Source organism: Leptosomus discolor, chromosome 1 (assembly GCF_034619465.1).
Source record: "Leptosomus discolor isolate bLepDis1 chromosome 1, bLepDis1.hap2, whole genome shotgun sequence".
NCBI lineage: Eukaryota > Metazoa > Chordata > Aves > Leptosomiformes > Leptosomidae > Leptosomus > Leptosomus discolor.
This window is the reverse complement of record NC_141391.1, coordinates 93711542-93738346: the sequence shown is the minus strand read 5'-3', so window position 1 is coordinate 93738346 and position 26805 is coordinate 93711542. Positions and strand designations below refer to the sequence as shown.

The 26805-nt window shown below is 37.6% G+C and overlaps 1 protein-coding gene across 1 annotated transcript in view; it reads left to right on the top strand.

Moving 5' to 3' along the window:
* The window catches only part of CFAP47 (cilia and flagella associated protein 47), a 345415-nt gene that overhangs the window by 242226 nt on the left and 76384 nt on the right, over positions 1 to 26805 (top strand). Inside the window, exons 52-56 of the mRNA XM_086482089.1 lie at positions 3518 to 3693; positions 5951 to 6058; positions 8968 to 9079; positions 15660 to 15764; positions 19129 to 19285. Coding sequence (XP_086338215.1) covers positions 3518 to 3693; positions 5951 to 6058; positions 8968 to 9079; positions 15660 to 15764; positions 19129 to 19285 — 658 coding nt within the window. The remainder of the gene's footprint in view (positions 1 to 3517; positions 3694 to 5950; positions 6059 to 8967; positions 9080 to 15659; positions 15765 to 19128; positions 19286 to 26805) is intronic.

Below are 26805 nucleotides of genomic sequence, written 5' to 3'. Positions count from 1 at the left end.
CTAAAGGAGTAAAATACGACATAATGCATCAGAAAGGCTCTGTCTTGGGCACTGGCAGTCTTGATGCAAGAAGCAGTTTGAGAAATGAGATTAATTCTCTTCTTTTTTCAAATTTTACTTTTTTCGTCTGACATAATGTTTGAAAAAACCACAACACTGAAATGTGGATTTAAATTAACAACTTCAAATGTGTTTGGAACTTGCCTATGATGTCACTCTTTTGCATTCTTTCTGATAAAATGATACTTTCAGGAAAAATAAGAGTCTTTGCAATTGCATGGGCATTTTGTTATTTATCCTCATACCGTGCCTCCATAATAATCCATTAAGGCCTAGAAATGTACAATATATACACATTCTGTTGATAAATATACATGTGCTCTTACCATCCATGATGTAACAGATCTTTGAAATGTTTACAGCAATTCCAGGGAAATTTCCTTGGAAATTCCAGGGAAATAGATAATCCTAGGCATTCATTTTATACTGGCAAAAGCACACTTTTACATTAATTTTGGCAATATAAAACTTCCTTTGTGTACACAGTTAGAAAGATTTCTTTGATAGTTGCTATTTTTTCCTAAATAAGCAGTTCAATATTTCCTTTTTACTGCAAAAGTATTTCTTCAACACAGCATGTAGATATTTTACTATAAAATTGTTAAGAAGTCTTTAGTGATAAAATGGTAGATAGATTTAGAAATTTGTTTACACTGGTAAAAAATATTAATCTAAGCTTTAAAATATTTTATGGCAAATTTAAATCCCATCTTACTGATGCAAAGCAGTTGAACAATTTAAATTGTTGATGTAATCTTGCCATCTGTAGTACATTAAATGTGTTTTATGTGTCTTCCAGTAGTCATTTTCTATAAGTATAAATATGTAGAAATTTACCAAATCATACACAGGCTCAAAGCAGAGTGAGGCAGCTGTGTGTGGGGTTGTAAACAATTTCATGTTCAGTTTTTAGTGTATTATTAATTTTAATAGATATTTTATCTTTTTCTCCTTTCGTATTACGGTTTGGATTATTTACTTTTCACAAAAAAGTATATGTCAAAATTATTTTATTTGCTGGAGAAAAAAATCACTGTAAGTTAAAAAAAGCCCTGCATTTTGAAATAAACTGCTTGGTTAGAGCAAAAGAAAGAGACTAAAATAGGGATAGACGCAAATAAATACATATCAGGAGTAATAAATACATTATCAGGAGTAGTCAACATGGATTCACTAAGAGGAAATCATACTTGACCAACCTGATAGCCTTCAGTCATGGCATGACTGGCTGGGTGGATGAAGGGAAAGCAGTAGATGTTATTTACCTCGACTTCAGCAAGGCTTTTGACACTGTCTCCCATCACATCCTCATATGGAAGCTTATGAACTGTGGGATAGACAAGTGGGAAATGAGGTGGGTTGAGAACTGGCTGAAGGACAGAGCTCAGACGGTTGTGATCAGAGGCACTGAGTCCAGCTGAAGGCCTGTGGCTAGTGGTGTTACCCTGGGGTCAGGACTGGGCCCGGTCTTATTCGACATATTCATCAATAACCTGGATGAAGGGACAGAGTGCACCCTCAGCAAGTTCACTGATGATACAAAACTGGGAGGGGTGGCTGACACACCAGAAGGCTGTGCTGCCGTTCAGCGAGACCTGGACAGGCTGGAGAGCTGGGCGGGGAGGAATCTAACGAGGTTCCACAAGGGCAAGGGTAGGGTCTTGTACCTGGGGAGGAATAACCCCACGTGCCAGTACAGGCTGTGGGGTCGACCTGCTGGAGAGCAGTGCTGCGAAGAAGGACCTGGGAGCTGTGGTAGACAACAAGTTGACCATGAGCCAGTCATGTGCCCTTGTGGTCAAGAAGGCCGATGGCATGCTGGGGTGCATTAAGAAGAGTGTGGCCAGCAGGTCGAGGGAGGTTGTCCTTCCCCTCTTCTCTGCCCTGGTGAGGCCATATCTGGAGTACTCTGTCCCTGGGTTCTGGGCCCCTCAGTTCAAGAGAGACAGGGAGCTACTGGAGAAAGTCCAGCGGAGGGCTATGGAGATGATGAGGGGCCTGGAGCACCTTTTTTATGAGGAAAGGCTGAGAGACCTGGGTCTGTTTAGCCTGGAGAAGACTGAGAGGGAACCTTATTGATGCTTATAAATATATAAAGGGTGGGTGTCAAGAGGATGGGGCCAGACTGTTTTCAGTGGTGCCCTGTGACAGGACAAGGGGCAACGGGCACAAATGGCAGCACAGGAAGTTCCACCTGAACATGAGGAAAAACTTCTTTACGTTGAGGGTGACAGAGCACTGGAACAGGCTGCCCAGAGAGGTTGTGGATTCTCTTTCCCTGGAGACATTCAAAATCGACCTGGACGTGGTCCTGCTCAAGCTGCTCTAGGTGAACCTGCTTTATCAGGGGTTTGGACTAGATGATGTCCAGAGGTCCCTTCCAATCCCTGCCATTCTGTGATTCTGTGATATGTTTGGGTTTGGATTTTGCATTTTATTTACATGAACATACATGAAGAGTTCATATGTATTTTAAGCTGCAGGTATGCATCCTGAATTGTGATGGTGGACTTCCTTCATTAATATATTCCTTCTTGTCTATTTAATGTGTTTCATTTCATAAGGTGTATTGATATTTACACACATAGGGTACATAAGATGGATTTACACTATTTTTAACCTCACAGAAGAGGGTCACTGGAACGCTGCTGAAACATAGCAGTGTTGCAAGGGCTGCTCAAGAATGCAATGGAAGAGGTGTGCAGAGTGAGGAGCCTCTGCCCAATTCCTGCTTATCTTAAAGGTGTTCCACATGTAAAGTATGCATATTTATCTAATCAGGCCATAGTTCATCTCCTTTTTATCATAGTAATTGGAATTTAATATGGGCCTTTAATAGTAGCCATGAGTCCCATTTGGTCAAGAAAAGATGGTCCCTGCCTGCAGTGTTCATAGACTTTAAACAGCAAGATGTGGAGATCACTAGTAAGGGAAATGTCAAAAAGGAATGAGAGAGGGAACGTTATTGTCGTGGTGTGTCTTTAAAGTCAAGTGTTATGATGTAGCTTAAAAATTAAGAGAAACAGATCCTACAGAATTCAGCCTGAATCGTTTGCCAGCTTGCAAAGTGGACATTTTCAGCTGTCTGTGTGGCTGTTGGGAGATGCCTTGGAGCATTTGCCTGGTTGGGACTACAGCAGATCTGCCTGTAAGGCAGATTTTGGCAAACCTCAGCTGTATCTTAGAAGGTGAAGCAGCTTGCTAGAATGCAGACTGGCAAGGAAGACATTAACTTTTCCTTATTTATGGGATTAAAAAGATTACAATTTGAAGACTGGCTTAAATGCCTCTTGCTGCAACTTCTCTTTTTTGGGTTAGTTCACACATCAAGGGTGAAGCTCGTGTTTGCATATGTTTAAATCATGAGTAAGCATCTTACACTTGTTTGAGAAAGATCTTTTATGTGTAATAGCTCATAATCAATTTTGTGGGTTTTGTTTGTTTGTTTGTTTTCTAGGATACGATTAGCATTCCTATTCCCATCACTAATCCTGCAGATAAAATTCTCCAGCTGAGTGTGGTGCTGGAGAATCAGTCACTTTATGGACAAAAGGCTTTGTCTCTTAGGCCCAAACAAACATTTTTGTATCAAGTACAGTGTTCCCCGGCTGTTGTTGGCACTTCAGACGGAAGGTAAGTTGCAAAGTTTCACACTTGTGTTTCTGGCTCTTGTACTAATAAATGAACTACTTCCGTTGAAACCTCGGTCACTTGATGTATATAGCACCCTAAAAAAATCCCCACAAATGGTAATAAATAGAATTTTTAAAAAAATCCAGCTTTAAATGTAATGTATCCTAAACAGCAGATTTCCTCTGAGGGGAAAAACCTGACTGACAGGCAGTAGAATAACCTCTAGTTATATCTAGTTCACTAGAATTCCGTGAGCAATGTTTTAGAAATTTGCTTAATATTAGAAGTCCTCTCTGAAAACTTTGGATGAACTGTTAGATTTTTAAATTTCTAAGTTCCATAAAGGGAATAACGTGATTTCATTTTTCTTCTGAGAAGGAACAAAACTAAAGCAACATAACAAAAAACAAGTGAAGAATCCTTTAACAGTCTTCACATAAATCCATTTAGCTTCAGAATCTTCCATTAATTAACAATGATCTGTTAAATGAATATGGAAAATTTTTTCATTACATTGGAAATCCCAATGAAGCCATGCAGGTATGCTAATTAGCAATATAAAGACAGATGACCTCTTGGTCTTAGTTTCAGCTAAACCAGTTCAGCAAGTAACTGAAAAGCGCAGAATGGCAAAACTTATTTTCCTGGAATTTGGTTAGCAAAGCATTATTAAGTTGAAGGACTGCTTGAAAAACAATTCCCTGGTTTTCTGTGTCAACTCGCAAAAATATGGGGATGGGGAGGAGGGTGGGATGGTGGTTTGTAAGGAAGGCAGAGACAGATGACCTGTGTTCAAAGATCAAATATTTACAAAGCCAAAATCCATGTATTTCAAAGTTTCGTTCAATTTACTTGTATTGATTTTTCCAAAGACAAGAATAATGGCAGGTTGCATTGAGGAATACGGCTTTCAAGCAATACTCTTTTGTAAAAACGAGTACTGTTATTACTCTAGTAAGTATTTTTTCTGTGGGAATTTGTAGAAATTATGCATTCTGAAGCTGTGAATGAGAATAGGCCTAATTTTTTCATACTGGATAATATTTCTGCTAATTTTCATGTGGAGAAATTCCAAATAATAAAATAAAGGTTTGTTTTAAGTAGCAAAACTTTGGGCTCAGCTGATTGGTAGGCTGGGACGTAGGGGCATATATGCAAAGAGGACATAAATCACACCTGTATATGTTCAAAACAATTATGTATTCTTGTACTTGAAAGCTGTCTAATAGCTGCTTTAAATGGCAATAGCTCTGAAGGACTCCAGTTACAGCTGGACAGATACTTCCACATTATATCCACACTATTATCTTTTTTTCTGAAGCCATGGTCTGTTTCCTTTGCTATGGCAGCAGCTGGGAAGAAGTGTTATAAAAATGTTTGTGGCAGGTGTACCTTTTCAAATAGATGATTCTTTCCTAAGCTGTTTTATGCTCATTTTAAATGCTTTGTTGGCACAGAGGATAGTCTGGAACCATAAAGTCATGAAACAGACATAGTTATCTATCATTTAGAGCAAGAACTGGTCCTTAGTGGGTCACGGGTTTGTACAGCACATTTCATGTAAGTTTTTATATGCTTACAGTGCTTTTGTTTAATGTTATTATGACTCTGCTGCTCAAAAAACCAAGAAATAGAAAAAGAAATATGCAATAGGAGAGGAATGTCTGTCACAGCAATATACTGCTGTACATATCTCATCTAGGAGCAAGCAATTTTCAGTCATGACATTTGATTGTATATCAAAACAGTATATTGAATATTACTTTGAAGCATATCTCTTTGTCATGCTCACATAATTGTGTCTATATCTACTCCTCAGTTTTCACCACTAGATTTGAAAAGATTTTGCTTTTTAAAATCAGTGAATACTATTTCCATTTCTTTGTCTTTTGAGTTCAAAATGGCTAGAAAGAACATACTTGACACTGAAATGAAATTAAAGCTTCCTCTTGTAAGTTAACAGTTGAAAGGCTTTCCAGTTGTATTTTTGGAAAAAAACAACAAACAAAAAAACCCGAACACACAACTTTTTGTACTAAAAAGATAATAAAGATGAAAAGAGATTTTGTTGCATCAGTAATTGTAAATCTTAATAGTTTTGGTAGCTGAATTCAGATACCAGCAAAAGTGTTACAGGCAAACCAGGAGCTAATTAGAGAACTCACTGTGTTTAACTCTTTTCCTGAATTTTAATCTGTACATTTTGATTTGTCTGCACAAAAGCTGTGTCGTATTAAGCTTATGCATCTGTTTTTAGTGTCATATTCCTGTCAGATATGGTTGGAGAGTTTTGGTATGCACTGAAGTTGATTGTGGAGAGACCATTGCCAACTAGTCTACCTGAAATAGAATGTGAGCTTGGAAAGTAAGTATGTAGTTCATAGTGCTGAACTTGGTCACTGGTTCGAAGTATCACGGAAAAGATGTGAAGAGTTTACATCAAAAAGCCAGAATAGTGCTGTATATGTACTATAGTAGTTTGCAGAAAATTTTCATAAATATATGTGTTAGGTGAAATTCTTCTTACAGAGAACAAATTGAAATGGAATTGTAGCCTACATGTAGCCTTCCTCTGAAGTCTTTATGTAGAAATCACTCTAAAAATACTGCAGAATGCAATATAAAGACCCATGATACAGAGTTCTGTAGGTTTGTTTTATCTTCTGTTTCTTTTCTCTTTCTGAACTAGGAATATATCTGACAGTCCTGTTTTACAAATGCTTGTATACCAGTTACCAGTTTCTTTAACCTCTCAAGAAACGACAAAGTAATACAGTTCCTTAAGATACTAACTTCCATTCTACCACCTTTTCCTTGAATGAGGTAGAAGCGTTATCATATGTGATATCCTTCTAAGAATAATGTTTTTCATTATGTGCTTACCAAATTCTTTTTGCTTTCAATCTGTAAAATTTAAGAATTTGTGTCCTTGAAACGTCACTTGGAACTGGACTAGAAGCCAAGAACCCACTTTAAATACATTTAGAATCAATTTTGAACCAATTCTTGAAAGAGAAAAGAACAAAATCTAACAGTTTGTCTTTTAATCTTTCTTCAGATACCCTAACATTCTGGGTTTATCACAGACAGATCTGCTTTAAATCCTCTAAAGGATGTGTTAAATTTACCAAATCAGGGTAGACTTAACACATCCTTTAGCATATGCCTCTAAGCAAGGATACCTTCTCCTTGATACTGTCCATCTTCATTTATCCATCCTGTTACAGGCTCCACAGTGAAGTCATTGAAGAAGAGTCTGTTGAACAATGTTCACAGTGGTCTTGCATTTACTGTCATATGCAACTTTTTCTAGCATAACCACAGTATTCAGTCTGTGGGGTGGCAGAGGTTCTTGACGGATTTTGATCACTGGAAGAATGTCTAACAGTCAAATGGTTGCTTGCTGAAAGTTTAGATATTCCAACATAGTTTACCCTTTGTCAAAAGTGTTGTGTATGAAAGTGACCAGACAAAAAGTAAAGGCTAGAGATAGAAACGTGAAAAATGGGAATTATCAAGGGAGTCAAGTTCTTGTGTGAAAGTTTCCCAGTATTTCTCTACTCTCTGCTGTTGAGACCTCAGTGATACAATGCTTTGACAATGTGTCAAAAACAAGTCTGCCACTCAGCTTCTGGGGATTTATATCGCTGCGTATGTTGGAAGGAGCCTACCTGCACACAAGTTTTAGGGCCTGAAGTTACAGTTGTAAAGCTTGACTGAAATACCTTCTTTTCTGAATGTTGATTTTTCTACTTTCGTTTTCTTTACTGATTTAGCTGTGATTAACTGACTAATTTTTCCCAGAGCATAAATATGTGGAGTAATCTGGCAGCTGACCTGCCACAGCTTTGACTAGAGGGAATATCCATTAGGTAGATAAATTACAGCAAAACCAATACATGTATCTCATTTTTCAAACTTATTTACTCTTTTCACTGATTCACCTTGAATCTCTTTTCTGTGTCCCTTGGTGTTATAATGAGAATGTGATTTATGGTCACGTATCTTTGTTAAAGGCAAATGATATACTATTTTGATCGGAATAGAGGAATTTTTGGGAGTCTTACAAATTCTTTGGAAAATCGTGTTCCCTGTTGAAGGTATCTTGTATTTGTGTATTCTTTCATTACAAAATAAAGAAGTACAGTCTGTAAAACAGAGCGCCAGCTGATTTAAAGCATAACATTTAGGCAATCAGCATGCTCCAGTTTTGTTCTGGGACAGCCATAATACTCATTAAAATACATAATCTACATGTGGAACCATTATGCTACAATGATCAACGCAACAATTGTACAAAATGAAACAGATTTTGAGTCAATGAAGAGGAACAAAGAGGAGGGAAGAAGGCGGAACCACCATTGAAATGGCTAGTGTAGAACACTAAGTGTGTTTTGAGATCTCAAGCTTACAAGATGATCAAGAAGAATGGTTGCCTAGTGGCACTAAATAAAAAGCTATTGGCAACACCACTTGATTACAAGATTTTCCTGTAAACCATTGCTTAGACAAAAAGGAGTTACAGATATCGTTTATCTGATTACCTTTAATTTCTGCCCAGTGCTTTTCCTCGGGCAGACTATGAGTCCATGGATAGACTACAGATTAATAAAACATACTTTAAATTATTTTACTTTTTGGAACTAAAGTTTTTGTTGGCCTTGCCACTCTGAATTATCTACTTGACTAAAATGTTTTATTCCAAAATTAGATCTACAGAAGGTAAGTAAAGAAAAGTGAGACATAAATAGGTAAATTGGAGCCTAGGAATAAATATGAAGCTGTGAAGACATTAAGGTTTGTTTCCACATCCTCCTGTCTAAAAGTTAGGCATCAAGTTTAAGTCATCAACTCTAGGCCTCTCCTGTAGACAGTGAAAAATGTTTTCACATCTTTGTGATCTACATTAGCTACAATTCTCCCTGAAAAGGTTTTTCCCCTTGTTGAGTATTGGGGGAGCTAGATATTCCTTTTAACCAACTAACTTAAATAACTTCCTGGCAACTGAAGAACAGCAAGACAAATTCTGCCCTTATGAATGACTCAAGTATTAGAATGGTTATTGCTGCCAGTTCTTATCATTATTAATAATTCTTAATAATAATAATTAATTCTATTAAATTTGTGCAATATATGCACAAATAATGCAATAAAACATAATTCTTATTTTAAAAAAAGCTAATTTTTTCAAGAAGGAAAACAAGTGACGAATAATAAAATGCGATGCAAGAAACTTTGTAATTAATAGTCATTGCATATATGTATTTTTTCCAGATGGGCTCATCTATACATACCCCTCTCTAATCCTACACATGAAACTCTGGAGTTAGAAATTGTTAACAGCAATCCTAGCAATTTTTCAACTGAGACTGATCCAAAACAGCCTGTAAGTAAGATTTCTGTGCTTTCACGAAAGTGCTAGAAGAGTCTTCTTTTCAAAACATACCGAATTGTGTATTGCACTGTGGGTTTAGAATACAAAACTTTGTCTGAAGGATTAGAGGCATTATAAGTATGTATTCTAGAGATTTTATAGCTTATGGACGAAAACTTGAAACAACACAAACTGAAATATAGATGTTTTTTACCTGGAATGGTTTTGAGAAGGACTGCGGTGTTGGTTGCAAATAATATTGAGGAGATATTAGAAGGAGAAGTTGTAAACAAACCAGCTATATTAGAAGTTTCACAAGTTTCTAAGAATCAACATGATACCTAGGTAAATACTTATGTAAGTAGATAAAATGTTAATGTAAGAATACAAGAGTATCTCATACTCATGGCAGTTTTATCCTACTTGCTGTGTCTTTGAATAAGAATTTGATCAATTTAGCCACAAGGAAGCTTCGAGAAAATACCTGGAATCATTTTATTCTCCAAACTCCCTTTTACCCCGAAACTGATTTCTACTGAGAAAATCTTCGTCCTGTTACTATTTTGTACACTACTTTTTCCTTCTCCATCACAGAAACCCTTCCATCTTGCTGCCAAACATTTTTGTCCTTTCAAGGACTGAGAGTTGTATAGATGGGGTCAGCTTTCATATTTTCGTTGAGATTGGCTGGAGTTCTAGATGATCAAGATTCTGAAGAATATTTGTTATTGACCGTTGATTACTAGTTGATAGTACAGGCCCTATAAAGAACTCTTTGGATGTTGTTATCAATTAATGCTATTAAATAGGTGTTCTTTTTATGACAGGAGATGAGAAAAGAGAGGACAGATACGTCGAAACTTTGATGCAAGCGGTTAGGGAGACCTTTTATTAGGATGTGAATATTGAACCTTTAACATGAAAAAAGAAAATTAAGAAATCTGTTGCACACAGGAAAGAAATGGCAATTGCACCTTTTCTAGACAGGAGGAAGATAACACAGGGAAAACATACAGCAGAGCTTGTTGGTCCCTTCCAATCAAACTATTCTATGATGCTATTTGTGCAATCTGGTGTAAGGGTCAGAGGGAGAGGAAAGACCATTGTAATAACATCCTAAAATGAAGCTGAGAAGGTAGAAAATGGATTGTATGGAGAAATAGAGGAATGCTGTAAAGTCATAATAGATATATTTTTGGTTTTCAGAAGCTAATCAGCTTTCTGCCTCAAATACAGAAGTACAAGACCAAATGTTCATAGAAGGGGCTCTAAAGATAATAATTAAGGGAGATCACACTTATTTCTAAACTGCCCTATATTTTGCATGTATCATATTAAAAGTATTAAACGTGAAGTGTGTTGATTTAGCCTACCTAACCACTATGCGTTATGTCACGCATATCAACACATCTTCATACAATATGTTAAAACTCGACTTTTAAAACTGGTATTTGAATAGGAGCTAGGAAACATAATGGTACAAACTGTATTAATAGTCTAGGAGTATTATACATATTATGTTTAGGTTATTGGCACGGAAGTGGATTAGATGTAATTATACTGGCTTTTGATTCCTGCAGATTGCATAGTACCTTGTCAAGGAAATTAAAAAAAACCCCAAAAAACTTCTTTCAGCTTCCCTAATTTATCACCCAAGATTCACGTATCACCAATAACTACATTACATTGCTTAGAAAAAGACACATTCTACGCTAACTGAAGTAATTTTCTATCTTTTCTTCTTGATAGAATATTCAATCCTATATATTATTTATGCATTGAATTCTGAAATGTTCTTTGTGAATTACAGTAGTTCTTCCAGTTAAAAGGATAGCTTTGGTGAATTTTCTGTGAGAAACTACCTAATATTTATTTCACTTATCTGTCGCTTTTTGAACTTGTTTCTTCCATTGCAGACCCATATTTGGAGAGGTAATGTGATTTCCTTCACAGGGAACAAAGGTGATGTTTAAATACCTCCTGCTTTTCCTGAATGTGTTGCATCCTAGGTGTAGTCCATTCATAGAGCGCTGTGTTCAACTTCCAGAAGATTACTGCTTGTTCTTATAAACTGTAACCTGTGTTTCAGATATTAGTTTATATTAATGCCTGTTTCAGTGTCTTTGTGATGTGTGAAAGAAGTTTCCCATCTTAATTATTTAAATTTCTGCTCTTTTTAAAGCAAATAATGCTTTCTTGTCAGCAGAAAAATTCTGATTTGAGTGATTCTCAGATGAAATGCAACAATAAAGAGCAAATTTTTAGAACAATAGATTGAAGATGGAGTTGTCCAATTAACATAGGTACTGTTTGAAAAGAATAAGTAGAGTTATTTTAGAACTCTGCATATTCTAAATCAATAATTTTATTATTTCTTACAATGATCTGTGTTTGGTTTTATGTCATCTAAGATGTAGAACTGTTGAAGGTATTGGGCTGAAAATATCTCAAATGGACTTCATCAGTCACTGACTTACATTAAATAAACCAGATTCAACAGAGATATCAGGGAAAATTTTGTCTTTCCTAGAGATTAATTGCCTAAAATGTTAACCAAAATTCTGACTGATATTTCAGAATTTAAACAAATTCAAATATCATTTTTATCATAGTTCCACATGTGTGGAAGTTTGTTGCATTTCCAGTTTGCAACAGAAGGCGTTACTGAAACACCACAGGGGACTGTTTACTATGGATCTGATTCAACTTCAAGTACTGACATCATTAATAATAGGCTTTCCTGAGGTACAGTTGAATTACACTCAAGTATTGCTGAACTTCAGGGTGCTTAATGAAGCCTAAATGAAATTCAAAGGCTTTAAATCTCTTGTCAGCTTCATGTAAATTAGAAGCAGCTCCTTTAACTACTTTGTAAACTGATGAAAATGAGAAAAGTATATGTATCTTTTTAACAGCTTGGCAATTGTAGCCTAAAACAGCTTTAAATGGAATATACCATCTTGGTTTTCTTTCAAGAATTTGATAAACTTTTTTAAGGGTTTCCTTTAATGTGACTTGGATTTTAATATCTTTTTTCTTTTTAACAAGCTATGCCTAATTTTTACTTCCCTTCTTGTCAACCTTACACTGTATGGTTTGCTGCAAAATTCATGTCTTGTTTTTCTTCAGCATATTGGGCATTGTGAGTTTCTGGGGGAGCAGTCATTGGGATGTTGAGTTTGTGTTACTTTCCTAACCACAGCTTGCTTTATCTCTAGTAAAGGAGGATTTGTATTCAGCATTTAACAGATGAAAATTCTCAATCATCAGTAATGCTATGTTCCCCAACTTACTTCTTGCCCTCCATATACATCCATGGACAGATTTCACATGTATGTGTATTATATTTGTACATACATGTATTTATGATGTTACTTAGATGTACAAAAAACTCTTACAAATGGCATCATCTATATTGCCAAAAGAAACATGCTTTCACTGTAAGTCTTCAGCTTGCTATTCTTCTGGCTTATAACTAGCCTAAACGTTTTTCATGAAGCCATCTTCTATCCTAATTCACTATGAAACACAATTTTTATTGAAAAATAACTTAATAAAGAAGGGCTGTCAGAGAGGAGTGCAGTCTCAAAGTCTCTATGTGCAAGCTTTATTAGTTTGTTAATGACTGAGAGTATTGTTTTGTATGGATTTAATGAAAAATTTCCCTCCTTTTTGGATTTATAATGTCAGTAATGCATGTGTAGTTGCTCAGTCTTCTTCAGACTCAGTTTCTGTTATATCTGAGATCTTATGTAGAGCAATGATACCAGCTCCCTTTCATATGAGTATCTTGGAAGATGCTTGTTTATGTAAACAAAATGAAAGGCAGGGGATGGGTTAACTTCAGCATAATTTACTGAATGATTGTGGCAAAGTATGACCTTCTTTAAACATGTTGTTAACATTGTTTCTTAATTCTAGGTTTTAAAGCAGTTTATTCTTTGATTTTCAGTATGAAGTAAGTTGTGTTGTTTTTTTTTTTTAATCCAGCTTTATTTCGAAACAAATTACTCTCTGGACACAGTAGAACATTATACTGTGTAATATAAAATATTTTTTTAAAAACAGATCTATAATGTAAAAAATAAAAATCTCTTCTGTTTTCAGAACAGGCAGTATCCCACATTAGCGTAACTCCACATTGAGTATTTAGATTCATTCTGGCAGTGCATTTTCTGTGTAATGATGTCAAGTAGTGCTTATTAAAAATGGAATTCCAGTCTATTTTCGTCTTTATGGGAAAGTTATAATCCTAAATAATGTAGATATTTAGTGAAATTAATAAAAATTTAAAATTGTATTTTTAATTTAATTATTCATTCTTATGCTGTGACAACCTGTCTTTACCTTGCTTTTTCATCTCGTTCAAAACTATTTGGGAGGAGGTAATCATTAAGGTTCTTTCTCCATTTTAAATCTTCATTTGATAAATGGGGCTGGCTGATTTGGACAAAGCAGGTAGGAACTAGACTGCAAATGAATGTAAAAATCTCAAAAAAAGGTCTCTGGATACTGAGCATGCCCAGGAACTCACTGAGAAATGAGCTGTTCAGGCTGCTTTTAGATGATGAACAGCTAAATGAACTCTGGGCAGTGGGGCAGATGGGGATGGAGGTGGTTTGTGGGAGGTGACTCTCCTTCAGGTCTGTTCTGGGTAATACAGAAGCCTTGCAAAGTTCACAAGCGTGGGATGGTGGCAGTTGACTGCTGGTAGCAAATGTGCTTTCGAGTTATCACTCATCCACAGGATGTATGAGATTGCGAAGCGTGGGTGACACAGCAGTGCTGTGCTCCCCGTATGGGAGGTGCAGGTGCTGTAACGGTTGCGTGGGAGTGGGCCCAAAGCAGCAAGCTACATGCTTTGTGAGATCCACCTACTTACCTTTTCAGAAATGTTTTTTTTTTTCATGCAGTGGAAATCGTAAAATTAAATTTGTAAAGTTTAAAAATACAATACCACACTTCAAATAAACAAGACAGTTATTGTCTTCAAACCAATAAACTGTTATGGCAATATTCTGATAGATTATTTAAAATTTGCCCCCCAAAAGAGAGAGATAACTTTTCAAGTTTTGTAAGTTAGTTGACCATGTCTGATCTCTGTCCTCATTTCTGCTTAATCTAGCTCCCACTGCCATCAGTAGGAATATTCATTGTTCCAGGTACACCAGCATCCCAGTCTGTAATTGTGCCAGCACCCTATAGACACACCAAGAAGATGACTGTCAGGACCAGGATGCCTGTGGCCCCTGCCCGGGTCCAGCTCTCAGATAGCAGGGAAAGCCATAGGTCAATGAGAAAAAGCAGCATAAGCCTCGCCAGGGGCCTCTTTCCTGGGCTGGGAGTGGGCACATCTGTCCCCTTTGTCCCCTCTGTCCCTGCTTCACACTCTAGGGTCTCCAGTTTGGCCTCGACGCTGTCTCCAAGGCCAGTGGTCCTGGTGCTGCAGTGGGCCCCCATCCCTGTTCCCATCCTGGCTCTGCTTGCTGTCTCTGGGTGTGGTGGAACAGGGCTACTGGTGGAGGTCCCTGCCTTGTTGTGCCATAAGTTCAAACCTTCCTCAGCCCCAAGCCAAGCACTGTATCAGAGCAGAGGCAGTCAAACCCCTGGGGTAGGAAGAGGTTGCGGGGCTCATTGATGCAGTCAGGCATCTTGCAACTGTTAAATGTAGAAAAGAAAAATGAATGTTTTAATAACTTCTGTTCACTGCCTGTTACCGGCTGTTCTTCCAGGGATGTTGTTTACTTTATAAAAGGACTTGTCAGTGCCAGCTGTTGTAGAGTGTTGTTTTGATGTTCGTTAATTGTAAATTATATCCATTTTATAAAATACAGCCAGCTTCAGTGTCCATAATTCCAATCAATTATCTTTTTATATCTTCTTATATGCAGTAATTATTTAAACATGTATGATATTAAAAGTACTAGTACTTTTTAAAATTAAAAAATAGACGCTGTAATTGTGTATTCAATTATTCTAGCTGCTCGTTCTCTCAATGCATTCACATTTTTATTATTCATAATTCTGTTCTGTCACTGCTTATCTAGTTCTTAAAGACATTTATGACCCCACTGTAGTCAGCTACTTTGCTTTTCCCTGTGCAATTGAGACTCAAGTAGTATACTTTAGATGGTGAGAAAACTAGCAAATCATTTACAATGTTAGTTTAGATAAAGGTAAGCAGAAGAGAGGTAAAGCACTGGTTTATTAAAACCTATGATGTATTTCCCTTATAAGCCAGTTTGTGTCTTTGGAGGTCAGTGTGATAACCTTTGAGTGTCATCAATACAATCAGACCAAAGTCATGTGTGAATGGTATTTGTGACAGCTGCTGTCCATGTCCTTGGAGCAGTCTGTAACATCAGCTCTGTAGTTTCTGGGGAAGGAACGTGCAAGGACTGCCACTAGGACTGTTTACTGCAATACACTTGCTGCCTTAGCACCCTCTGCTTGCTGAGAGAGGGGAATGAATCTGGTGGAACACATTAATCACATAAACATCAACACTGTCGATACAAAGCACAGAAACAGGCTCCAAAACATTGATTATTTTTTTTCCTACTCTATTTCCTTTGCTTCTTTATTTGTACAGCTGATTGTCGCTCCTCATTCCACTACTGAAGTACCCGTGCAATTCTGTCCATCTGCCCTTGGAAGATGCAATCACAAGGCATCGATAACCTTCAAATGTTCACAGGTATCTAATGGCTGGATGCATAATGAAAGACCAAAGGCAAAGATGTTGAAAAATTATATTCTGTTTTAACCTTTGTTTTACACAGAAATTATTCTCTTTTACAGTATTAAAACATGGTGTAATGGCCTAGGAGCTAGAATAAGTAATGAATAATCTTAGATTTCTTGGTAATTAGTTCTGCTATTTTTAGCACCAGAAGACCAGCACTTCTCACCATTGTTACCTCTGAAATGAAATTTCTTGATGTTTTTCCTAACCGCCAAACAAAATTAAATTGCTTCATTTTTTTATCTGATCAGAATTTTGGAAGGACACACACTTGAAAAAGAGACTCTCCCTTTCAGTTTGTTTGAAAATGGTTTTTACTTTGAGTGTATTAGAATTGTTGACACTTTTTTTCTCTTTGAATTTCCCTAATTTCAAATGAGAAACAAGTAAATAAAGAAATCAGTCACAATCACAACCTACTAGCTGATTAAAAATTACAACTGGAAACAAAGAAAAACTGATAATGTGTTGTAAGTGATAATATTTCATCACGTGAGCTGTGGTTGAATGAAGCATTTGCTTTTTCAGCAATTTCCTCTCTGTAGTCTTTTTGGACTTTCAGAGATCCTAATAGCCTGCTGACCTGTGAATTACTCCAGCTAAGTACTACCAGGAGTTTTCAGTAGTGTTTTAAGTAATACTGCAAAAGCAAATGTTCTTTTATATGAAGAAAACAAATACCAAAGGAAGTGATGTGGCAATTTTTTTCCTGATAAAGAATGTTGAACAGACAGGTTATTTGTAGGTGGTGTTAGCACAGCATTTATTTTCAGGATCTCTTTCCTTAAATATTTATTAAGGATAAAAACAGGGAGACATCAATTCTCATATGAATAGTGTATAACCAAGGCCAGTTCAAGAGGCCAAGAATATCCTTATCTTGTCTGCATCCTAATGGTACACAGAAATCTTACCTGTATTTTGCAAAAGAAAAAAAAAATTCTTCACCAAATACAGAAGCCATAAAATGATACAATTTATTTAAACCTTTCAGGAACAGATTGAGCCCTGTCACCTGAATCTTGTCATCCAATGCATCTCCTTTCAAGTGATGACAAATCTCCAAGTTTTTGTCTACAGTGAACTTTAGTCAGTATCCCATCCTTCTGGCTGCTTTGTCCAGACCCTTTTAACCATTTCAACATATTAGTATAACTTTTGAAATTTCTTAGTGCTCTTTTTATGCCTGAATCTTTTAAATGTTGTAAATTTTCATTAATTTTCACTGCTACAGTCCTTACTAAATTAATCCCAGATTATTTTAGTTTGCTAATTGTTATATTGATAGCTGACAGTGAATATTTGCACAGATATAATCCCCCTTTTTAATGAAAACTTGAAGAATGTTTCTCATCAACGGTGGATACCTCAAACAACCTGTAATGTAACGTGCCCACCCTGACATCGATTTCCCTTTCTTGATTTCTCTGATTAAATATATCCAAATGGACACTTTAGCCAACTGATAGCTGGATAGCTGACTAATCCAAAATCAGTTAATGACAATACTTATAGGATAAGCCTTAACTATTCCTGATTAGGCTTCTTTGCTGAACTGAGAGAAACTGCTCTGTGCTATTACCTGCTTCATTTGTTTCTGATTTGAAGCCTTATGAAGCGCTCTTCACAAAGTGAATCTGAGTTTAGCTCTAATCATTGTGAAAATCTGAATTTAAGTTTGTTGGGACAGCAGAACTGGAAGGTCAGCTTGAACATAACCCACACCCAGAGTTCCAACATATCTGTATTATCCTATTCTTTAACCACTTTGCTAGCATCCAGGGGCAATGTAGAGCATTTAACAGTAGTAAGTAATATTAGAGAGAAACTGAGCCAAATATTAGATTCTATCTTGTATTGTTTGCCTTAGGTTGGTTTTAATTCTTATTGGTCTGAGTAATGCAGAAGTGCCTGCAGGCCAGGTGATACAAATCACTGTCTAAATCGTAAACAAAACATACAGTCTATTTTTATATTTTGACTTCTAGTATTGGATAGTCTCTACATCACTATAAAACCAGTTCTTCCTCTCTTTATTTTTTTTTCTTTTTAATTACAATCCTGTAGCACTTGATGATTTTTACTACAATTTTTCCTTCAGTAAGATTAAAATGTCTTTTTCTTGTTGGATTGAATGTTTCTTTATAAAATGTTAATAAAGGCATGCAAATTTGCTGTCCAAAGCTGTTTTCTGAAGATATATGATGTGCCATTTTATTTATCCCTGTTTATGCTGAGGAGTCTCAGTATATTACTCAGTTTTCACTGTAAGTATTTCCAGATTTGTTATTAGATTTTTGAACCCTATCTGTTACAGATTTTCCTTATTTTTTTTCAGACAGGCTATGTAGAAGCAAATGTAATATTTCAGATAATGAAAATATTTTTATTTTATTTATTATTTTCTGTTCTCCTTGTGATGCATACCTTTATGAATAAGTATTAACTAAACAGAACAAAGGGTCACTTTAAGCAGTTTGTGATAGACCTCAGATTTTATTATTTAAAGACAGCCACGTGAATGTACAAATTAACATTTTCCTTAAAATAATGGTAGTATCTTTATATTTACCATACACTTTTGCTGCTCATTTAAAGGTTCTGTAATGAGTGGCGTTATTAACATCACTCTTTATAACATTAAAAGAGTAAATGTGGGGCAGGCAACTCTTTACAGTCATGCTGAAAAAAAATATCAACATTAACACATCAGTTTAATGATACTTTCCTTTTTTTTCTGCTCTGTGGTGATACTCTATATCTACTAGTTCTTTCCAATAGTCTCGATTCTTCTTTGTATAGTGGTTAATGATCTTCATTATCTTTGGGGTAACAATTTTAGCTTTTTGTGTGATTCTACTGCTGTCCCATCAAAGAATCATTTTTCTTCTGCCTTTGTCTTCTGAAGACAACTTCTGACTTAATCTGCTTTCAGATTCTAATATATGTGCTTTGAATTGCCCTCTGGCAACTGCCTACATCTTTCCATTCACTACACTGGAAGCTCTGAGTAGCTACATGGAAGTTAAATACTCCATCCTCAGAGTAGCACAGAAGTTAAATGCAAAGAGGAGATATGAACATCTCCTGTGGAGGTTGGGAAAAACATCCCAGACTAGAACTATTGATTTCCAGATAGCAATACTTAGAGTAACATAACAGCTTGAGGGAAGAAGAAAGAAAGAAAGTGCTAAACAGCAGTTCACTTACCACAGAAAAGAGACACAGAACACTAGACAAAAGAAGTAAGAAAAATGCTTTAAAATGTGCAGATCTGACTTCTCAAATAATAAACATGAACACTTTTCATCTACAGCTTGAAGAATGGATATTTTACCTTTCGGGGATTGGTCTTCCTCCTCAGCTGATGGAACCAACCAGCATAAGTGCCTGTATTGGCCAATGTTCTTCTGTCATGATATCCTTCAAAAATCCAACTCCTGAAAATGTGGTGGTAGATGTCACACTGACAGGTACAGGGGTTTTCATTTTCTTGGGGTGTGGGGAGGAATTTAAGCTCCTTGGGTTACACTGAAAGTGTGAGCGAGATGTGATTACATTTGCCTCATTCTATTTCCTGGCACCAGAGATACTGCTTATCATTCATGTCCACCCTGAAAAGCTCTGTAGACTGTACTGTGGGAGCTAAGAAACAACACAAACCTTTAATAACTGTTCACAGAAGACCTTATATACATGCAGCTGGTTGTCGGCTGTGGACTGCACTGTAGTGTTTAGGCAAGAGGAGACTCCTGGGATGTGTTTTGGGAGCCATATGTCTAAGCCAAATAGCTAATGTTTTGTTCCTCAGTTATGTTCCAAAATATTTTATATTATTTTGTCAGATTCTACATAGCTAAGTGAGTTAATAAGAGCAAAACATTTGAGGTTTTTTCTGATTGACCTTCCAAGAAAGTATGTTTCAGCAATATTTCCAAACATACTTTAAAAAATAGTGTACGATCCTTAAGTATCAAGGATTGCTAAGTCACCGTCCATACTGAGATTCCACAGATACTGTAGAACTCAAGTTCAAAGTCCCAGATTCTCCTTGATGACTGAAATTTACTCAGTGAAAGAGTAAATTTCACTCTGAGTGAAGCAGAGCGTTTTAGAAGGTTCTCTGAATCTCCACCTAGTCCAACATAACATGTAGCATCAGAAAACAGGTACCAAAACATTTCCTGGCATCTATGTATAACAAAAAATGATGATAAAACTTCCAGTGGCCCCTGACAAAGACCCCATGGATCAGGAGCATAAGAGAATAGCAAAATCAAACCTTTGCAAAGGTAAGTTTTAAGCCAGGTTTATACATTCATGCTATCATTTGGGGTTTGTGGCACAGATTAAGTGAAGAAATGTGACTTTTAAAAAATGTAGATTCGTGTTTATTTGTTGCATTGAATTCATGCTTTTTAATTACAGCTTCTGAGATATGAAATAGAAAAACAGAAATACAGCTTTCGCTGCATATACAGTTAATATATGGGGGATTTTTGAGATACTTTTACCTAAATGGTGCCTGGTCAAGAGCTCTGGAGGAAGGGAGAAACGTTCCATTGAGGAGGAAGAGTCTGGGCGGAGCATCTCAAGTCTTCATATTAGAAGTAGCACTGTTAAACAAGAAGCAATGACTGCTAGTGGTTAAAGTTTTCTTCCTCTGTGGGTCAAAAGCTGCCAATTTCCATAACAATATATCATCCTAAGAAGTTTGCTGTTTTCCTGGGACTCAAATCTGGGATGCTGCAGAAAAGATTGCCAAGGATTATCTGACCTTATCTGGGCCCCCCAGTTCAGGAGAAACAGGGAACTCTGGAGAGAGTCCAGCAGAGGGCCATGAAGATGATGAGGGGACTGGAGCATCTCTCTTATGAGGAAAGGCTGAGAGGCCTGGGGCTCTCTAGCCTGGAGAAGAGAAGACTGAGAGGGGACTTTATCAACTCTAATAAATATCTTAAAGAGTGGGTGTCAAGAGGATGGGGCCAGGCTCTTTTCAGTGGTGCCCAGCAACAGGACAAGGGACAAGGGCACAAACAAGCACAGGAAGTTCTGCCTGAACATGAGGAAAGACTTCTTTACTCTGAGGCTGATGGAGCACTGGAAGAGGCTGCCCAGAGAGGTTGTGGAGTCTCCTTCCCTGGAGATCTTCAAAACCAACCTGGACGTGATCCTGTACAAACTGCTCTAGGTGAACCTACTCTGGCAGGCGTTTGGACTAGATGACTCCAGAGCTCCCTTCCAACCCCTACCATTCTGTGATTCTGTGACCTTGCAGTTACTATAGCTTGGTGTTCATTCATATAGAGAATATATGTATCTGTACTCCCTGTACAGCCAAGGAAACATTGAACAGATTGAAGGAGACTCAAAGGTTCTGTGGGCATTCTTTTCTCAAATGTTTGTGCGTACATTTGCACAGAGCTTGGGCAGCAAACAGGAAAAATAGAAAGAATAGCAATTCCAGGCCAGTTGCAAGGCTGCAATGTGATCACAGTCATGAAGACAGTCAGTGACAATGTGCACAATTGAAGCATGGGTGTGGATAGGTGCAGGGTGTTTAGAAAGGGTAGAGAAGACAGATTTGGTCACTTATATAGCTTAGGCTACCATGACCATGAGATGATTTAGCTTATTCAAGTCTCTGTACACTAGAGGTACTCAGAACTGGATGAGTTTTGCAGAAAATTTATTAACAGCCCAGGAGTAAATCCTATGAATGTTTAGGAGGACTGAGAATTTCAGCAGAAGACCCCCTTAGCAATGCAGGGACCTTCTCAGTGAACTAACGTACAAAAAGGAAGCATGCACTGCTGTGGATCCAGTGTAACATACGAAACACATATATGGCACTGAGAATTAACAGTCTAATCAAAGTCTTAGGTCTAATCAAAATACAAACAATGAGATATTACCAGTCCAACTGCAACAATACTAACTTTCAGGGAGCAGCAAGAACAGGCTGCTCCACAAAAAAGTGAGATAGAAGCCAAAGGTGACAAGACTGGCAGAGGCCTTTCAGACATGGGTTGCAAACCCAGAGTATCCAAACAAGAAGAATATAGCAAGTCCGGTGGCAGTAACCAATTTCAGCCAATAGTCTAGTGTCTGACAGCCAAGTTCACAGCGAGAAGGCGAGTCCATGATCAAGCCAGGAAATGAAGTAGACTAGGCTTGGCAAGCTGTATGGTCAGAGGCAGCATATCGAGGACATAGCTTGGGCAAGGACCAACAGCAGAAGCCTGAGTTTAAATGCAACTCAAGCCAATGGGTTGATGCCCCAGATGCTTCTCACTCACAGCTTAGCTGTTTTCACAGAAGTCTCCTACCAAATTACACAGCTGCACTGTATCAGAGCAGATCTTGAACACAGGCAGCTGCAGCCTCGTGAAAAGACATTACAGAGAATTTCAGAGAGGGATGATTATTGGCTGAACAGATAAATTGGCATACCTTGCTGAAATCGGGGCCCTGATCTCTAATACTTTTTGTCCATATTATCCAATTAATACTAACTTTTGCAAACTGATATACACAAATCTTCTTGTATCTCCTTGCATTTCTTCACAATATATTATCAGAGAAAGTCATCAGCATCCTAGGTTCTTCACTGGGAAGGAAATGTTGATAAAATTCCAGTTTCTTCCTTCTCAGTCTTGGATCTGCTTGGTGTTATTTTTATATGTTTCCAAAAGGCTCTGTGGCTACGCTTGCTTTCCTGATGGTCACCAAGTTTACTTCCACAATGACTTCTTTGTTTTGTTAGGTCTTTACCGTATATAGTATGATTTCTTTAGGGTACTACTACAAAATTATACACCACTAAGCTGCAGCTGAAAGACAAATAAGGCAATAGTTGGCACTTTGTCTGTGCGTTGTTACAGCTAAAATAGCTCAAGTCCAAACAAATTGTGGCAAGTCCTTGATGCTTCACACTGTTGAGTTAATATAAAGCCCTATGGCCCATTACTTGCAGTGACAATAATGTATTCCCTGTTCTGCACCTAGATGAGGTGGAAGGAAGAAGAGGTAACAAAAGGCAAATATAAAAGTACCATGAGCATCCTTAGCAAAAAAATCAGGAAGGCCAAAGCTCATCAGGTGTGAAGACTAACAGGGAAAGTACAGGCTCACAAGAAGGGATTCTGAAGGTACACTAGTTGCATAAGGAAGCTTAGGGAAAATGCAGCTAGGTCTATTGATGGATGAGGAGAATCAACTTGTTACAGACAATGCAGAAAAGGCTGAAGTGCTCAATTGCTCAGTGGTTGGGGTTTTTTTTGTCTTAGTCTTTGCAAGCAAAACTTTCTCCTAAAGAAGCATGTACTGACTTTTTTGAAAGGGAGATGGGCAGCTCATAGGGGAGCAACAGCCTGTGGACTTCTTAGAGCAGCTGGATGCATTCAGATCCACAAGTCCAGATGAAATTCACAAAGTAATAAAAGAGTTGGCCAATGTGATTGTGAGGCTGTGTTTCTCTATGAAAATTCAGGCTCATCAGTGGTGAAATTGTACTGCCACAAGATGTTTCTGTTGACTGGGAAAAGGCTATGTTATTTCCTTCTTTTAAAAATGATAGAAGGAAAACTGAAGGAGTGGTAGGTTGATCATCCTCACCTCAGTGCCTGGTAGCATCACTGGACACATCCTTTTGCAGTCTGTGTAGCCCATGAATTGCACATCCTTTTGCAGTCCATTTCTGATCACGTGAAGGTCAAGAAGGTGATCAGGAGTAATTAAATGGATTTGTTAAGTGCAAATCCTCATTGAGTAACATGATTGCCTTCTATATGGAAATGAATGATTATGCAAATGAGGGAGGAGCAGTGGATGTAGTATACCATGATTTAGTAAGACTTTTGTCACTGTTTCCTATAGCATTCTTGTTTGGAAGCTAAGGAAGCCTAGGCTTGATGAACAGACCGCTGAATGGGTTGAAAACTTGGCTGAACTATTGGTCTCAAATCATAGTGATCAACATCTTGGGTCAGCTGCTGTCTGGTAATGAGAGTAGTACCCTGGGGGTCATCACTGGGGCCCATATGATTCAAGACTTTTGCTAACGACATGCATGATGACAGAAAGTGCAATGCAAATTAAGGGAAGCAGCCGACATGATGAATGGTAGAGCTTCGGTCAAGAGCTACCTTGATTAATTGTTGGTATACCTCTTTTTTGAATTACTCTTGTTCGTCAAGTCATCATCCCTGGAGCAGCTGAAGATACAGTAAACTTTCACATTGTTAGTAAAGACAGGCTTGAGAGGTGGGCCTGTGTGAACCTCATGAAGTTCAAAAAGGCCAAGTGAAAGGTCCTGCAACTGGGTTGGGGCTATCCCAAGCACAGATACAGGCTGGGTGATGAATGGATTGACAGCAGCCCTGTGGAGAGGGACTTCGGTGTACTGGTGGATGAAAGACTGAATGTGAGCCAGCAGTGTGTGCTGGCAGCCCAGAAAGCCAGTCACATACTGGGCTGCATCGAGAGAAGTGTGGCCAGCAGATCGGGGGAGGTGACTCTTCCTCTCTACTCTGCTCTTGTGAGACCCCACCTGGAGTGCTGCATATAGCTCTGGGGCCCACAACATAAGGACATGGGCCTGCTCGAGCAAGTCCAAAGGCAGGCCATGAAGATGATCGGGAACTGGAGCACCTCCCCTATGAGGACAGGCTGAAAGAGTTGGCGTTGATCAGCCTGGAGAAGAGAGGACTCTGGGGACACCTTACAGCGGCCTTCCAGTACTTAAAGGGGGCCTACAGGAAAGGTGGGGAGGGATTTTACCAGCGAGTGTCGTGAAAGAACAAGGGGTAATGGTTTCAAACTGGAAGAGGGTAGATTTAGGTTAGATATTTGGAATAAATTTACTGTGAGGGTGGTGAGACACTGGCACGGGTTGCCCAGAGAAGCTGTGGCTGCCCCCTCCCTGGAAATGTTCAAGGCCAGGCTGGATGGGGCTTTGAGCAACCTGGTCTAGTGGAGGGTGTCCCTGCACATGGCAAGGGGGTTGGAACTGGATGATCTCTAGGGTCCCTTCCAACTCAAACCATTCTATGATTCTATGATTAATGCAATATTGCTTCTAATATCTTAAACATTTGTATTTTCCTCTCTCATTCCATCTACCCTTGTGCTTATCTTAGCTCATTCATTTATAGAAGCACCGTGAATTACTAATAGTATGACCCATCTGATTTGACCAGGAAGTAACTGATTGTATAATCTCTTGAAGTGTATTACATGTGTTGTATGAAGGTTCTCATTGCACCTCATGGAGTGCAGCATGCTCTATTCTAGTGTCAAGTGCAAGCTGGTATCCTGATTTGTACAACAATGAGAGCAACTACGAGAAGCACACTGTTTGGCTTGTTGAGCATAAATCTAGTGCTGGATAGCACCATTTAGTACTCTAATACTACAAAGTATTAGTTCTAAAAAAGCTAATCTAATGTTCTATTCACAAAATAATGAAAAAGAGCAAACTTACCCACAACACAAGTTCATCATAAATTATTCATAGAGCTTAAATATTGTTACTAAAACCTAGTCAATTGTGATATTCTGAGAAACATTAGCGGAACCTTCATTGTTTAAGTATTTTTGTGAAAACGTAGTCTTCTTTCTGACTATAGAGCATTAACTTGTCCCAGGGAGATTTTCAGTAATAGAGACAGTGCGAAGGCAACTGGCTTAGACAGTGAAAAACTGATGTTCATTTTTATGCATCAGAAGTTTTCAGTCTTCATTTTTCTTAACGCATCAGTAGATCTGACATGATGATGATCTAATGTTTCTGTGAGCTGTGGAATTATGAAAAGTTTTCTTTTAAAAAAAGAAATTTTATACTGTGGTCTTTATGGAAGTAAAACCATGCTTGTACTTTAAAAGCTGTCTTGAATTTGTTAATTGACTTAATATATGATGTTAATTTTCTAATTCAGTTGCTGCTGCTGACCTGTAAATAGTGTTTGCTTGTTTTTAATCACAAGAGGTTAGTTGAGTTATGCATTCAAGCTGGTTTTAGATGTGGTTGTGCATTACTATGATTTGGTCTCTGCAGGAATATTTACTGTCATTCCCATTTCCTTCTTTCCAGGGCCATAAAAATCTAGTATTATAAGCAAAGTCATGGACACACAAGTTCAACTTAATATTTCTGGCCATTACACACCCTGGAAAATAATATCCATAATGACCTATATATTTAGTTGAACATTCATGTTCTCAAGACATAATTTACCTGGAAATGAAGCAAATAGTATTTTAATATACTGTCTTTGATATTGTATATACCGCAGCAATGCAGATATGTTAGCCCAGCGTACAGTAAAAGCTAATTAACTCAGTTTTTTCAACATTAAGAATGAATTTGCCATCCCACAAGGCTAATCAGTCTTGTGAGAAAGTTACCCTAGTATGGATGCATTACTTAATTTCCTACCAAGAACTGAACTTTGGTAGTTCTGAAGTTGCTTTTTCCACAAATTTCCCTCTTTTTTTTTTTTGCCCTTTTTATTTTGCTTATATCAGTTTGTTAATGAAACACCTAAACCTGAACATTATATCAAGATCATTTACAGTCCTAAGTTATGGAGAAGACCAGATCTCTTACCCATTTTGTGATGATCTACACTTTATTTTAATGTGTTTTGACATGAAGAGCCTATTTTTGTCCTAGGATCTCTTGTAGCAGTGCAAGAACACACTTGGGAAAGTACAAGCTAATTATGAACAACAGTAATATTACTTCAGACATAACAATAGTAACCTTTTGTCCGAGTTAGTTAAACACAAACATTTTAGACTGAAGTAGAAAATAGTCTTAATTTATTCCTTAAAAAGTGACAGCCTAGTCATTCTTTAAACTCATTTTTTCCTCAAAAATGTTAATCCAAAGAGTAGAACTGACCCTATCATCAGGTAACTCAAATCCACAGAAGTTTTTGAATCCACCTCTGAGAACAGCACTTAAAACTGTAGGTTTAGTAGTGTAAAA